Here is a 14614-nt window from a genome sequence, read left to right on the forward strand (position 1 = left end):
CTTCCTAAAGAGGGTCTCCAAATGTCCAATAATGTGTGAAAAGATACTCAACATACGAGTTAGCAAGGAAATGAAAGTTAAAACCACAATGCAATACCACCGCACACCCACCACGGGCAAAAAGAAAAAGTGACATTACCAAGTATCACAAAGGTTCCGGAAGCACCAGAAATGCTTAAACATTGCTGGTTGGATTACAAATTGGTAACTATTTAGCAGTATCTAGTAAAGCTGAACTTGAGTATGCTCTTGACTTAGTGATTCCATACCCAATAGAAATGTATATACACGTTCAACAAAAGACATGTTCTGAAATGTTCCTAGCAGCGCTGTTCACATTAGCAAAACATCAGAAGTAATTCAAATGTCCATCAAAGAAGAAAGAATAAATGTATACACACGATGGAATGTTCACACACAGTCAATGAGAATAGCCAATCTACAACGATATGGAACCACATGGATGAATCTCACAAACATAATGTGAAGAGAAAGAACCCATTGTACGGTATGATTTAATTTATACGAACTTCAAAATCAGCCATAATTAGCCATGATGCTAGAAGTCAGGATCAGAGATTACTCTTATCTCTGAGAGGGGGCTTCCGAGAGCTGGTAATATTCCATTTTCTATCTGGTTGGTAGTTACATTGGTGGGTTCACCTTGTGAAAATTCATTGAACGGTATGCTTAGAATTTGCATACATTTTATATGTTAGATTTATTTTATTTTATTTTTTTGAGACAGAGTCTCACTCTGTTGCCCAGGCTAGAGTGCCATGGTGTCAGCCGAGCTCACAGCAACCTCAAACTCCTGGGCTCAAGCGATCCTCTTGCCTCAGCCTCCCGAGTAGCTGGGACTACAGGCATGCACCGCCATGCCCGGCTAATTTTTCTATATATATTTTTAGCTGTCCATATAATTTCTTTCTATTTTTAGTAGAGACGGGGTCTCACTCTTGCTCAGGCTGGTCTTGAACTCCTGACCTCAGGCGATCCTCCCACCTCAGCCTCCCAGAGTGCTACGATTACAGGCGTGAGCCACCACACCCGACCTGTATGTTAGATTTAAAAGTTTACATTATTGAAAATAAAAAGAATCATTCAACTGAAGGTAGCTGAAAAGAGAAGCTCTTTTCCCTCTGAGGTTGCTAAGCTGGTAGGGCGGCAGTCCAGAGCTTCCAGGACCCACTTTTGCCTATACAAGGGGAGCCTGCCTGAAAATGAAGCCAACATAAAACAGAGCCAAGAAATGCCATGTGGACATTATTTGAGTCCCTGGATCTAGCCATGCCTGAAGCAGGCATGAACTCCTCACATCCTTGAGCCAATAAATTCCTTTTTACTTAGATCAGTTTAAATTGGGGTTCTGTCCCTGTTCCTAAAAGGATCTCCTATCTTGAATGTTCTCGTATCTCAAATTCTCCAGTTTCTCCTTTAAAATTACAAATTCTCAGGGGAAGGCAATTTGGGCCACAGTTTGCTTCATTTTTCTCAGCTCTAGGCTGAAATCCTTGATTACATTTCTAACTGTTAGACTTAAAAAATGCATTTTGTTTCACGTGGGAAAATTTCTTCCAGCGATGGTTTTGGGAGAAGACATTCAATTTCTCTCCGAAGCTAAACCTAGTTCTAGCAGATGTTGAAAATAACTCTTTATGGTTTCTTTTCATACAAATTAAAATAGTCCAAAGATGTACTGTTTTGTACTGTTTTGCCAAGTGCATATTATAGTATAGTAGAGAGTAAACACCCTGACAATTGGGATGAGAGCTAGGTGTAGTGTAAGGATTAGAGATGTCTATTATAACATATACATTATTTTTTTCAGTAGTGATTTTGACTGTTGGTGGAAGTGTACATTGGTACAACCTCTTTGAAAGGAACTATGGCATTATCTAGCAAAGATTTTAAAGTATCTACTGTCTGACCCAGCATTCTACTTCTAGGAAATTTATCCTACAAACACACGTGTGAGCATGAACTTATATAAATACAGATGTTCTTTGCAGCAGTTGGTTGTATTAGTATATTGGAAAAACCCTAAAAGTCCTTCAGTAGGGGGCCAGTTAAATGAATAATACTTCCAAACAATAGACAGCAGCCTTTAAAAGAATGAAATCAGTCCATCTCTCAGTGCCGATGTGAAAAGATGTACAGAATTTATTGCTAAGAGGGAAAAAGCAAGGTGCCAAAATAGTATGTATTGTACGTTCCCATTAACCAGAAAAAAAGCAGGAAAACAACGTATCTGTAGCTAGTGTATGCATAAAATATCTCTGGAAGGTTACGCAGGAGACTGGGAATGCCAGCGGCTGCTTTAGGGAAAGAACACCTAATTTTTATTGTAAACTTTTTTCTTCCTTTTTTAACCAAGTGCATGTTGCCTTTTTAAAAACCTGGATAATTAATTTTTTAAAATTCAAAAAAAAATTTTTCACCTAGACAGAGGCTCAAAACGGTGACAGTCCACTTGGGACGTGGTGGGTTTAAAGCCTGCATAAGGAAACCCACCATTTCCTGAGTGTAGAGTGCTCAGGTCTTCCTGGGTTTGCGGTGGAAGAGTCCCTGAGCATGCACCTCACGTTTGAGCCTTGACTCATGCTGTTCCTTCTGCCGAAACACCCTTCCCTGCATCTCTGTGAGTCAAAACTCAACTCACACTTTAAAACCTAGTCTAAAGGTTACACTTCCAGTGTGAACCTCCCTGATAGCTCTGCCTCCCTGCGGAAGAATAGATCATTCCCTCCTCTGCAGTCAGCTCGTCACCCTGAAACACTTTGTGCATACTCTGCACTGACCAGATAAACGCTTGATAAACACTAGCTATTATGGTTGTCACTATTGCTATTATCACATGTCTCAGTGGATCGCAATGACCTTTTCTCCTGCTTGTGCACTTAACAGTGAGCTCTTGTGAAGTCAGGGACCCGGAGCTTCATCCATCTTTGGTTGCCCAAGACCAGCCCCGGTCCCCTCCCCCACACTGCCTGGTGCAGAATAGGAAATCAATGCGGGTTGAACCCCACGACTTCCTCTCAGTCTATGTCTGTATAATGGAGCTAGGGAAGCTTCCAGCCCCCACCTGTGGGTCGGGGAGAGTCCTGGACCCTGCCAGGGAAGACATGGGCTGGGGTCATTACTTACGCTGGGCCACCTCTCGCTGCTTGCGGACGTACCAGGTGTACAGGGCAGCCCGCTTCTGCGTCTTCATGGGAGTGCCCTTGTTGAGGTGCTGGGACAGGTGGGACTGGTTGAGGCCAGTGGTGTCGACCACCTCGCGCTGTGGGATGTTGTGCTGCTGCAGGTAGGACTTGACCATCTTCGCCACGCGCCACGGGTCCTCCCTGGGAGGAGGGCAAAGATGGGGACAGGGTGTGCTCAGCAGGGGGTGTCCCCCTGTAGGTGCGACTGGGGTCCTGGGTGTCAGAACGCCTGTCAGCCCTGGGGGGTGGGGATTGTGGCTTAAAGCAGTTATGAAGCCCAGGGGCCTCTGGCACCTGGACTCAGAGAGAGGGAGGTGTGGCCATCCATGCCAGGACACAGGGACACAAACACACGGACATGGGGCCAGAGACTTGTAGACACAAACACACAACAGACATGTGGACATAGGCCCATGGACAGACATTGGAGCAGGTAAAGGTTTAGAAACATGGACACAGATTAGACACGAGCAGACTCCCCCCCAGAAGCGGCACAAGCCAGATAAGGAGGGTCCTCGCCTTTGTGCCTCGTTTAACGCTCCTCCCCTCATCCTACCTGGAAATGTTATTTGTGACTGTGTCTTATCCACCATGACAGACTATAAACAGCTTGGGGGCAGGAACTGACAGGTTCTCAGCACCCAAAGTGGGCCTGATGCAGAATATGCCATCGATGGATAAAGGAGTGAATGAGTGGATGGATGGATGGATGGATGGTAACGTGGATGGATATGTGGATGGATGAGTGGATGGATGGATGGATGGATGGTAGGGTGGATGGATGGATGGATGGTAGGGTGGATGGATGGATGGACGGACGGTAGGATGGATGGATGGATGGTAGGGTGGATAGATGGATAGATGGGCAGTAGGGTGGATGGATATGTGAATGGATGGATGGACAGATGGCAGGGTGGATAGATATGTAGGTAAGTGGGTGGATGGATGGATAGATGGGCAGTAGGGTGGATGGATATGTAGATAGGTGAGTGGACTGATGGATGGATGGTAAGTGGTTGGATGGATAGATGGGCAGTAGGGTGGATGGATATGTGAATGGATGGATGGACAGATGGCAGGGTGGATGGATATGTAGGTAAGTGGGTGGATGGATGGATAGATGGGCAGTAGGGTGGATGGATATGTAGATGGGTGAGTGGACTGATGGATGGATGGTAAGTGGTTGGATGGATAGATGGGCAGTAAGGTGGATGCATACATAGGTGGGTGGATGGATGGGTGGATAGATGGATGGATAGATGGATGGTCGAGGGAGACCTACTGGAAAAAGAAAAACATTAAGTCTGAAAACAGGGAGAGAAATACGGATTCTCCCATTTTACAGCCAGGGCCACTGAGGCTCGGAGAATTTGCATCACTTGCTTCTGTTGTCTGAGGTCTCACGGCCGGCCCAGCAGAGTCACATCCTGCCTGGAGGGATTCGGTTCTAAGTCAGCCTGTCGGGCAGAAGCCACACAGGGTCAAGACGCCTCCTGCTCGTCCGCGCTACACCCTTGGCTGTGGCCGGGCCGGCTCCCCACAGTCCCGGGTGAGGGGGGTGGCATTTAGAGGCCTCATTGTACCAAAAGTGTGTGTGTGTGAGCACCAGAGTCCCACTGCGAGGGCTGAGATTCTCCCGCTAGACAGACTCAAGGGACCCGATGCCACTGTGAATCATGTCCCCGTCCTCTGCCCCCCGTGGGTCTCCCTGTGGACAATGGAACGGGTCAGACTGCCCGAACCCTGTGAATTCTCTCTCGTCCTCTCCTTCCCTGCCTCAACCCACCTCTCTTTCCCGCTCTCCTGAGCCCATAATTACAAATTCACGTCGGATAAATATAGCTCAGTGCAACAGCGCCGGAACAGGCAGACGGGGATTTGAACCCGGGTCTGCGTGATTCCAAAGCGCGGGCTCTCCCTGCTTCACTCAACAATTCGCTTCTAGCATTTGAGCCTTCCAACATCGGCACGGATGACAAATGCCGCGTGGAGAAGGCAATTCGTTGCCACGTTGCTTGCCCCAGCAAACGACTGGAAACAACCAGGGCGCCCGGCCAGGGGACACTGATGAACTGAACTGTGGCGCATCCGTTCAATGGGACCGTAAAATCCCACGGAGGAAGCTCTGTGCGCCCAGATGGAGCAGAGTTTACCTGGTACGTCTGCTATGCTGTTATTTGTATAAAATTAGAAGTGAGGTAAAGGGGGCTTTCTGCATATTTGTGCACGTGTGACATACCAGGGGCACACGCGGAATTGGCGACACTGGTTGCCGCCAGAGGAGCATGGGCTGCTGGGGGTAGGGCTAAGGGCACAGTTTTCTCTGTTGCCCTTGTGCACCTTTTAAAGTATGTGATATATGATATAATATACTGTATATGCTTATGTAATATTTAAAATTGAATTGTAAACAACTCAAATCAGCCCCCTGCACTCTGAAGCCCACCCACCCTGCCTTCCTCAAAGAACCAGCCCCCGGCAGCACCCTTCTCCCATGGGAGGGCACAGAGCCCTTCACCAGCCTGGGCCCTCTGACTCCCTCGTCTTTTATCGGCGGTTCTCAGACAGGCAGGGATGAAAAGAAGGTAGGGACAGATAAACTGAAACCAGTCAGCAGTAGAGACAGCAAAGTCCCATTTGAGTAAAGACCTGAGAGTTCCCGTTTCTCGAGGCTTCGCTGGAAGCCGGGCACTGTGCTCAGTGCTGGCCATTCAGATCTTATGCCATCCCCAGGAAGTAGGTGCTACTTGTATGCCCATTTCACAGACGAGAAAACTGAGACTCAGAAAGGTGAAGTCGCTTGGTCCAGGTGACCTAGTTGGGACTCAAGAATATTTCACATTGCTGGGACCCCTCCCCCAGACCTCTCCCCAGCTTCTGGTTCCTTGGATCCACTCTTCTCCACCGGCCTCCCTTCCCTGGGTGCAACTCAGGGCTGGGAGGGAAGGGCAGGGCAAAGTCCAGCCTTGTGCTTCGGTGGCAAACATGTTTATCTGATCCCAGACCTGGGCTGCCCGATGGCCTCCCCTCCCCCAACCACAGTCATCACCCTCCCGTGCGTGCCCCCCTTCTCTCTCCCCCAGAGAACCGGGTCAGTCTCCCTCGGAACAGGGCCCCTCCTGGGCTCAAGCTAAAGGTTTGCTATCTGTCCCTACCCACCTGATTCCCTATTCCCCCCTCCCCCGTTCTCTCACCCCAGGTCAGATTTAAAGTGAACTTGAAAATAAAACAAAGGCCAGGCACCCTTCACACGTGCGTGTGCAACACGTAGAAATAGACAGAACTTGAACGTGAAAATGGACGGCAAACGGGTTACAGCGAGCTCGTGTGAACTTTCTGTTTTTAGACAATTCCTGGTAGGGTTGGACACTAAATTCACAACAGCGAAAGTGAATTTAAAACGCTAGTTAGGAGACAGAGAGCTGAGAGGGCCTGGCTTTTCCTTCTGGGGGACAAGGTGCCTGTGCCACTTTTTTCTAGAACCTACTGAATCTCTCTCTCTCACTCATTGTGTCCGTCTGTCTGTCTGTGCGTCTCTTTCTTTCACACACACTCTCGGTTTCCTAGAACCTGACTTTTCCCAGGACAGCTGCCCCAACTCTCCCAACTCAGAACTAAGAGGCCAAATCTCCAGGCATCTTCTGCTTCGATTCTAATGGGTTTGAGAGTCAAATCAACCCGGGTTCAAATCCCGCCCCTGTGTCTTAGCCCCGTGTCATCTTTCCTGATCCGCATCTGCCCTGTAGTGTGGGGTGAATCCACACCCACCTCACTCTGCTACTGGGGAAGGTAAATGAGCTTCAAATAGCGGGGAAATACTTAGAGCAGGGCCTGGCACATAGTAAGTGCTCAATAAGTGGAACAATATTGTCATCATCATCATCCTCATTGTTAATAACATAGTCATGGGGACTCCCGGACCCACGGCAGAGCCCAAGGCGGGTGAAGATCTGCCCACGTCTCCCTCCTCCCCATTCCAGGGGCGATCAGACAGCCAAGGCATTGGGCCTTTATTCTCTGGCACCCAGGGTTTCGGGACATCCCAGGTTGCAGAACGGGGTGACCAGCCGGAAGTGCCACTCATCTAGAGGGGGAGCTAACTTCTCTGTGGGGGCTTTAAATCTGAGTTTGAATCCCAGCTGTGCCACGCACTGTCCGACTGGCCTCGGGTAGTTGCTTAACCTCCGTGTGCCTCAGTTTCCTCACCTGTGAGATGGGGCGAGTGATATTTCACACTCCAGAGATCGTAAGGAGGAAAGAATGAGTTTAGTGCATTTCTAAGCCCTTCAGGAATTCGGAAACACTGCGTGGAAGTGAGTCGGTCAAGTTCAACAGCAAGAACAACCAGGGAGGGGAAGGCAGGAGGTAAAGGTTGTCCCTCAAGGTTGCTGTGCAGAGTGTGGGGTAGGAGGACTGAGGTCCAAGTCCTGGCCTTACTGCAGAACTGTGGAAGAGTTACCTTGGGTAAGTCACTGCCTCTTTGAGCCTTAATTTGCTCATCTGTAAAATGGGACCACTACTAATAGCTTCTATGTATTGCACTTACTACGTGTGCGTGCTACAAGTATCGTGTGGGTAAGTGTTATCATCTCTGCCTTGCCAGGGAAACTGAGGCTCAGAAAAATGAAATCCCCTTCCTGAGCTAGAAAGGGGCAGACCTGGGATTCGGATGCAGGCAGGCTGGCTTCAGGCAGGGGTGACAGACCCTTTGTCCTACCTTGGCTGCTGTCCTCCTGGGTCTCAATGCTCTGGTGCCACCTGATGAGGAAGACCAGAGAGCTTCAAAGCTGGGGTTTGAGCTATTCGGAGACAGAGAGTACCTGGGAGGACATCCAGGAAGGAGCCCGGGTCCCAGTTCCTCCCGGGGCCATGCCTCAGTCTGCTGGGCCCTGGCCAAGGGACAGCAGGTATCCTCAGGGCCTCAGAAAATGCGAGTTGCTCATTCATTCCTGCTGTGTGTCTGCCACTGGGCTGGATGGGGGGTGGATACAAGTGGTGAGTAAGGCAAGGCAGGCCTTGGCCTTGAAGAGCTTCTACTTTTATGGCAGGAGACAGAAAACAAACAGATGAATAAGATAAAAGCAATGACAAGGGACAGGAAAATGTAAATGAAAGTAGTAGAAGGAACAGTGACTAGGGGTGGGGCCCACCTTTGGAGAAGGCCATCGGGGAACTGAAGGAGAAGGCATGGGCCTTGGAAAGATCTGGAAAAAGGCTTTGCAGCATATGCAAAGGCCCTGTGGTGGGAGTCAGCTTGCTGTGCTGAGAGACAGCAAAGTCAGGGTGAGGTCAGGGAAGTTGGTGGCGTGGAGGAAGGGGAACTGATTTTATTCCTCGTCCAGGTAGGGAAACTGAGGCGGAAGGAGAGGAAGACATTCGCCCAAGGCCACACGGTGAACTAAGGGTGGAGATTTGAGGCAAGAGCTCAGGGTCCTGCTGTGGCCTCAAACCCGGGACACCCCAGCAGGGCCTGGGACCCAGGGCCTACCCCGGCCTCTGCCCTACACAGTGTCCTCTCCCGAGAAAGCTGCCTCTGCACCTCCAGCCTCCACCTCCCCTCGGCCTTGGCCTCCATCGGGGGTCCCCGCCTCGCTACCCCGGGCTCCTTCCCCCCAACCCTGACTAGAGGCCCCACTTTTTTCCCTCAGGGCGTTTTCAGGTCCCTTTTGTTCCCTGAGCAATAAGTAACCCAGGTAGTTAGTTATAAACTCTGCAGGAACAAGGAGCGGGTTGATAATTTATAGCAACATCTCAAATTTAAATGGAAAGTAAATAGCATGCTGTTAGCATTAAAGAAAACCCAATCCAGGCAGGAGCGAAGCACTCCAGCCTCCTCACAGCTTGGGGCGCCTCACTCTCTCCCTGGCCCCTTCTCCCAGCTGGGTCTGAGCCCCTCCACCCTCCCGACTCCTTTGCTCCTGGCTCTGCGGGCATCTCTCGCCATCCCTCTCCCTCCCTCCCTGGCTCCTGTCTATCCCTCGGCCTCCAGGTCTCTGCTGGTCCCCAGGAAGCACCTTGACCTCTGCATCCTCCTCCAAGGCTGTGGATCAAGCCTCCCCCCACCCCACCACCCCACCAAAGGGACTGCCAACCAAGAGACCCCACCCTGCCAGGTAAGAGAGGCCCTTGGCACCCCCTGTCCCCCACCCTCACCCCAGAGCCCCCGGTCCCATCTGGGGCCCTGGGCAAGTCAGGCCCTGCCCCACCCCATCCAGGCTGCCCTCGCCCTGGGTCTGGGAGGCCTGACTCTTCGCCCCTCCCCTGCGGGCCTGCGGCCCTTTGCCCTATTCTTCCTGCCAAGTCAGGGGGCCCTGACTGCTCCCCTGCCCCCAGAACAGGCCCTCGGGAGGCTCCCTGAGGCCTCTGGGAAGGCAGGGATCCACCAGCCCTCCCCCACCCCATGCTGGGATCAGGACCTTGGACAGAAAAGGCATGGCCCCCTGCGGAGCGTCTTGGGGGCTCTCAGCCACCCCTAGCTGGCCCCTGGCCCCCAGATATAGCAATTGAGAGCACCAACCAGCTGGTGTGACCGTAGCCAAGCCCCTTCCCCATTGTAAGCCTCAGTTTCCCCATTTGTAAAGCAGAATTATCAACAGCTTCTTCTTAGGGTTTGTCTTAACATTAAGACGCGTGAAACCTCAGCACAGCACCCTGCAAATAGTAACCATCCGTGAGCAGGCAGCTGTTAGGATGGGGGTCACGGAGCCTTTGGGAGGGGTGGTCCCTGCAGCCCCTGGGCCACTCTTTCCTCACCCCCGCACCCCCATCCCCCACCCCCACTGGGTGGGAGGTGGGTTGGCCCAGGCCTCTCCAGGCCACCATCCCGACAAGTTAATGATCACAGGCCTTATCAGAGCCTTTTGCCGTTTATAAATTTATAAAACAAAAGAGAAATAATAAAGCGTGTGGGTAATTAGTAACCAGGTCAGCTCTGCTGAGGAGAGGGGAGGCATCGAGCTCGGGACCCACCCAGTCCTCCAGGAGATGGGGAGCCGGCTGGCGGAGGGGGGCCTCTAATGGCACCTGGTGGCGACATGGGGTTCCTGTGCCGCCCAGGAAAGGGGAGCAACTCCCACCCCGGGGCTCCTCCTGCCTCAGGTAAGAAAGACCTGGGCTTCCCCAACTGAATGCTTGGGTCCCCAGGTGGCCGGGGAAGCCCCCAAAACCCCAGCCTCGGCCCCTGTCCCGGGCGGGAGTGCCTTCTGGCCCCCGAGCCTACAATCGGAGGACTTGCCGTCCAAGTTAGGGCCTGGGAGGTGCAAATGGGTCGTGGTGGCTAAAACCTTCCGCCACCCCCTCGTTCTCCAGGCATTTGGATTGTGGATTCTCCTGCTGTCCCCTCATGGCAGGGCTCCCCTGGGACACATGTCCCGTCCCAAGAGCTGGGCTGAGGCCATGGCTCATGGAAACCGGGGGCTCTGCGGAAGGGCAGGTCAGGGGCTGGGGACTCCAACCTCCGAGCAAGGACCCCCTCCCAGGGCTCTCGTGGGCCCTGTCCCCCTTCCCGACGGCTACACTGAAGGCCACAGCTCCCGGGGACTCTGGACCCAGAAGCGGCGCTGAGGGCGGAGAGCGGGGACGGGGAAGGGGTCCTTACTGCAGAAGGGTCTCCACCACGGCTTTCTGGTGGGCCGCCTCCTCGGGGCTGAGGTTCTCCAGCTCTTTGAGGATGGGTGGCGTGAAGTCTTCCCCATCGTCGTCCGTCTCGTCCTCGGAGCCCCGAGTCTCCCCCAGCCCGTTGGGCAGCTCGGCCAGCTCCCCCCGGCCGCCGCCGCAGGGCTCCCCCTTGTCCAGCGGGCCACCTCCGGCCACCAGGTAGGGCCCCTGCTCGTCCAGCGCCTGGATCAGCGCCTCTTTGCTCAGGCCCGACTCGAGCAGGGCGGCCAGGAGCTCGGTCTGCAGCTGGCTCAGTTTGGACACCATGGCTCCGCCACCGCGGGGCCACGCGGCCTGGGGCCACCGCGCCGGTCGCCTCCCCCACCGCGTGGGCTGTCACTTGCCGGCCAGTGGCAGACACGAGCCGGGCTCCTTGCACCCACTGCCCCCCCAAACCCCACTAGCCAAGCCCCGTGGGCACCCCCACCCCCCAACCCTGGCCCCAGCAGCCAGTGAATCAGGGCCCCTGCCTGCTCTGTTTACATTGGAGCTGGGGAAATTCTCCAAGGTTCATATTTATCCGTGTGCTTAGCGAAGGGACTGAACTTTGGACTTCAGCCCTGCAAAGTGCAGGCCTCACGGCAGCGTGGAGGGACGGGGAGCCATGGCCTTCAGTGGGAGTGGGCAGAGGGGAAGGTGGGGGAGGTGGGGGCGCCTGGGCAGCTGGGATGGAAGGTGCTGGCAGCCAGGGAGGCCATGGGGTAAGCAGCTCTGGGTCCCACCCCCAAGGCAGGAAAGTGAAAAATGCAAGTTTCGTTTGGGAACGGAAGCAGCAGGGAGCCCAGGGCAGCTGGGCTAGCTCCTTTCAAGGGCAGAGCTAGGTCATGTCCATTTTGGGACCCTCCACGGCCCCACCCCAGGCCCGACACCTGTAGGAAAAAAATTATTGAGAGCCTACTGGGTAATGTGTGTCTTTCCTTCATTGTATCCCGCTAACAACTGTGCGTAGGTAGGTGCAGAGATCATCCCCATTTTACAGAGGAGAAAATTGAGGCTCTGAGAGGTTAAGCAACCTGCCCGACATCACACAGCCAGCAAGGCACAAGACTTGCGAGGCAGAACTAGGTTGAGGTGAGTGAGGCACTTGGCCCAGGTGCGAATTTTAAGGCGGCGCCAAAAAACCCCAGTCACCAAGATAAATGACATTTTTGTGCGACATGTTTTAAAAGTTAAAATTCATGCAAAACCCAAAAGAATGAAAACCAGACGTCGACACAAAAACTGATATGTGAATGCATTATTCACAGTAGCCCAAAAAAGTGGAAAAACTATTAATGTCCATCAACAAATGAATGGTGAAATAAAATGTGGCACGTCCATGCGATGGCATATTGTTTGGTCACAAAAAGCAATGAAGTTATGACACATGCCACAGCATGGTTGAACCTTGACGACATTAAGCTAAGTGAGGCCAGACACAAAGACCACGTAGCGTATGATCCCGTTTATATGAAATGTCCAGAGTAGGCAAATCCACAGTGACGGCAGGTAGATTAGTTGTCACCTGGGGATGAGTAGGAGCAGGGAATGCAAAGTGGCTGCTTCGTGGGTACAGGGTTCCTTTTGGAATGATGAAATGTTCTAAAATGGATCATGGTGATGTTGCACAACTCTGTGAATATACTAAAAACCACGGAATTGTTAGATTTTTAGAAGGGTGAATTTCACAGTATGTGAATCAATAAATTTTTTTTTTTTTTTTTTGAGACAGAGTCTCGCTCTGTTGCCCGGGCTAGAGTGAGTGCCGTGGCATCAGCCTGGCTCACAGCAACCTCAACTCCTGGGCTCAAGCAATCCTCCTGCCTCAGCCTCCCGAGTAGCTGGGACTACAGGCATGCGCCACCATGCCTGGCTAATTTTTTCTATATATATTTTTAGCTGTCCAGATCATTTCTTTCTATTTTTAGTAGAGACGGGGGTCTCACTCCTGCTCAGGCTGGTCTCGAACTCCTGACCTCTAGCGATCCTCCCGCCTCGGCCTCCCAGAGTGCTAGGATTACAGGCGTGAGCCACCACGCCCGGCCAAAAAATGTTTTTAATTAATGTAAAAATAATATGAGATGAAGAAAATAGCAAACTTTTAAATAAAGACAGGGCCCGCCCTCACTCACCTCACCATACACCCAGCCCTGGGAAAAACTTGTCCCTCACACACCCTCCTACCTCTTTCTTCTTCCAGCCAAGAGCCTGGAAGACATTTCCCCAGTTTGCCCCCTGGGGCAGACCCAGGCTGGCAGAATGAGGGGCACGCACCGTTTCCTGGAGTAGGTGTGTTGGGGGGCTGTGCCCATGCTCAAGCTGGGGCAGCTCCAGGGGGCCTGCAGAGTTCAGGGGTCCACAAGGCCAAGGTCATGCTGGAACGGAGAAAGGGAAGGAGCCATTGACCGGAGAAGCCTCCCTGCTGCAGGCCAGCCAGGAAGAAAGGGGCCAGTTAATAATGGTAGTCACTCCCGGGCACTCGGGAGGCTGAGGCAGGAGGATCGCTTGGGCCCAGCAGTTAGAGGCTGCAGTGAGCTATGATGACGCCACTGCACCCCAGCCTGGATAATAGAGCGAGACCCCGTCTCAAACTAATAATCAGCAAGCCGTTTGCCCCGAGTAAGCTCAAATCCACCTTCTCAGTCCTGCTCCTTCCAACACCCGGTGTTCTGGTCCCCCTCAAGTGACTTTTTCATTTTTGCACAGAATTTATCACCTAATATACTCAGATCAACAGTGCCGTCTGATGCAGTCACACGCGGCTACTGAGCACTTGAAACACAGCTAATGCCACTTGTCGAAATGATAGTATTTTTGATATACTGTGTTAAATTTTAAAATTAAAAAACGTTGACATTTAGAATAATTTTGAATTAGATGTAATTAAACTCATATCAATATATTGATTATATTATGTTTCATTTGAAATAATTTTGATTTAAAATTCTTTTTGTTTCAATTTTTTTTAACTTGCTCCTTTTTACTTTTTTGATGTTACTGAAAAATTTGAAATTACATACATGGCTCGCATCATATTTCTGTTGGATAATACTGTCCTATAATTCACTTATGTACGGATTAGGTTTATTGCTTATAGTCTGTCGTCTTCTGCTAGAATGTAAGCCTATGCCCCTGTCCAGGTGGGCAGGGATCTTTTCTTGTTCACTGCTGTATTCCCAGTGTCTAGTATGTTGACCCATAGGTACATAGTAGGTGCTCAATAAATATTTCTTAAATGAATAGTTCGATTTCATTGCAACTAACCGTGTGTAATGAGCTTTGCACAAAGCTTTCTCTTCCCCCTGAGATGGGGTCTTGCTATGTTTTCCAGGCTCGTCTCAAACTCCTGGACTCAAGTGATCCTCCTGCCTCGGCCTCCGGAGTAGCTGGAATTACAGGAGTGGGCCATGGTGCCCAGCTCTCTGAACTAGGCGTTAGTAATGTGCTTCATTCTCAGAACAACTCTCTGAATTAGATAGAAACTGGTATTATTCCCATTCTGCAGGGGAGGAAAGAGAGGTTCAGAGGGGTTAAATGACTGCTCAGAGCTCCTCAGAGCTGGGATTTAAGTCCCCCTGAGCCAGGCAATCTGATGGTGCATGATGAGCTGGCTGCACCCCCAAAAGATAGCGGGACCCCCTTTCCTCCAGCACTCTTTTCTTAAAACACAGTGCAAGTTGCTTTGAGGTGAGGCAGCATTCTCAAGTCTAGGCTGAAAGGCAGTGAAGGTGCCGTGTGCTCTTCCTTCGTGGTTTCAAGGTTCCCGTGTATAT

At 51.5% G+C, this 14614-nt stretch overlaps 1 protein-coding gene across 2 annotated transcripts in view; it reads right to left on the reverse strand.

Annotated features, from left to right (window-relative positions):
• Positions 1–11354, reverse strand: part of HNF1A (HNF1 homeobox A) — a 20977-nt gene extending 9623 nt beyond the window's left edge. Inside the window, exons 1-2 of one of the 2 annotated variants that reach the window (XM_045534651.1) lie at positions 10804–11354; positions 3148–3347 (exon numbers count right to left, since the gene is read on the reverse strand). In XM_045534651.1, coding sequence (XP_045390607.1) covers positions 3148–3347; positions 10804–11129 — 526 coding nt within the window. In that variant the 5' untranslated portion in view covers positions 11130–11354. The remainder of the gene's footprint in view (positions 1–3147; positions 3348–10803) is intronic. The other variant, XM_045534650.1, reaches the window with a different exon arrangement.
• Positions 11355–14614: the final 3260 nt, after the last annotated feature.

The sequence above is a fragment of the Lemur catta genome, chromosome 21, assembly GCF_020740605.2.
Source record: "Lemur catta isolate mLemCat1 chromosome 21, mLemCat1.pri, whole genome shotgun sequence".
Classification (NCBI taxonomy): Eukaryota; Metazoa; Chordata; class Mammalia; order Primates; family Lemuridae; genus Lemur; species Lemur catta.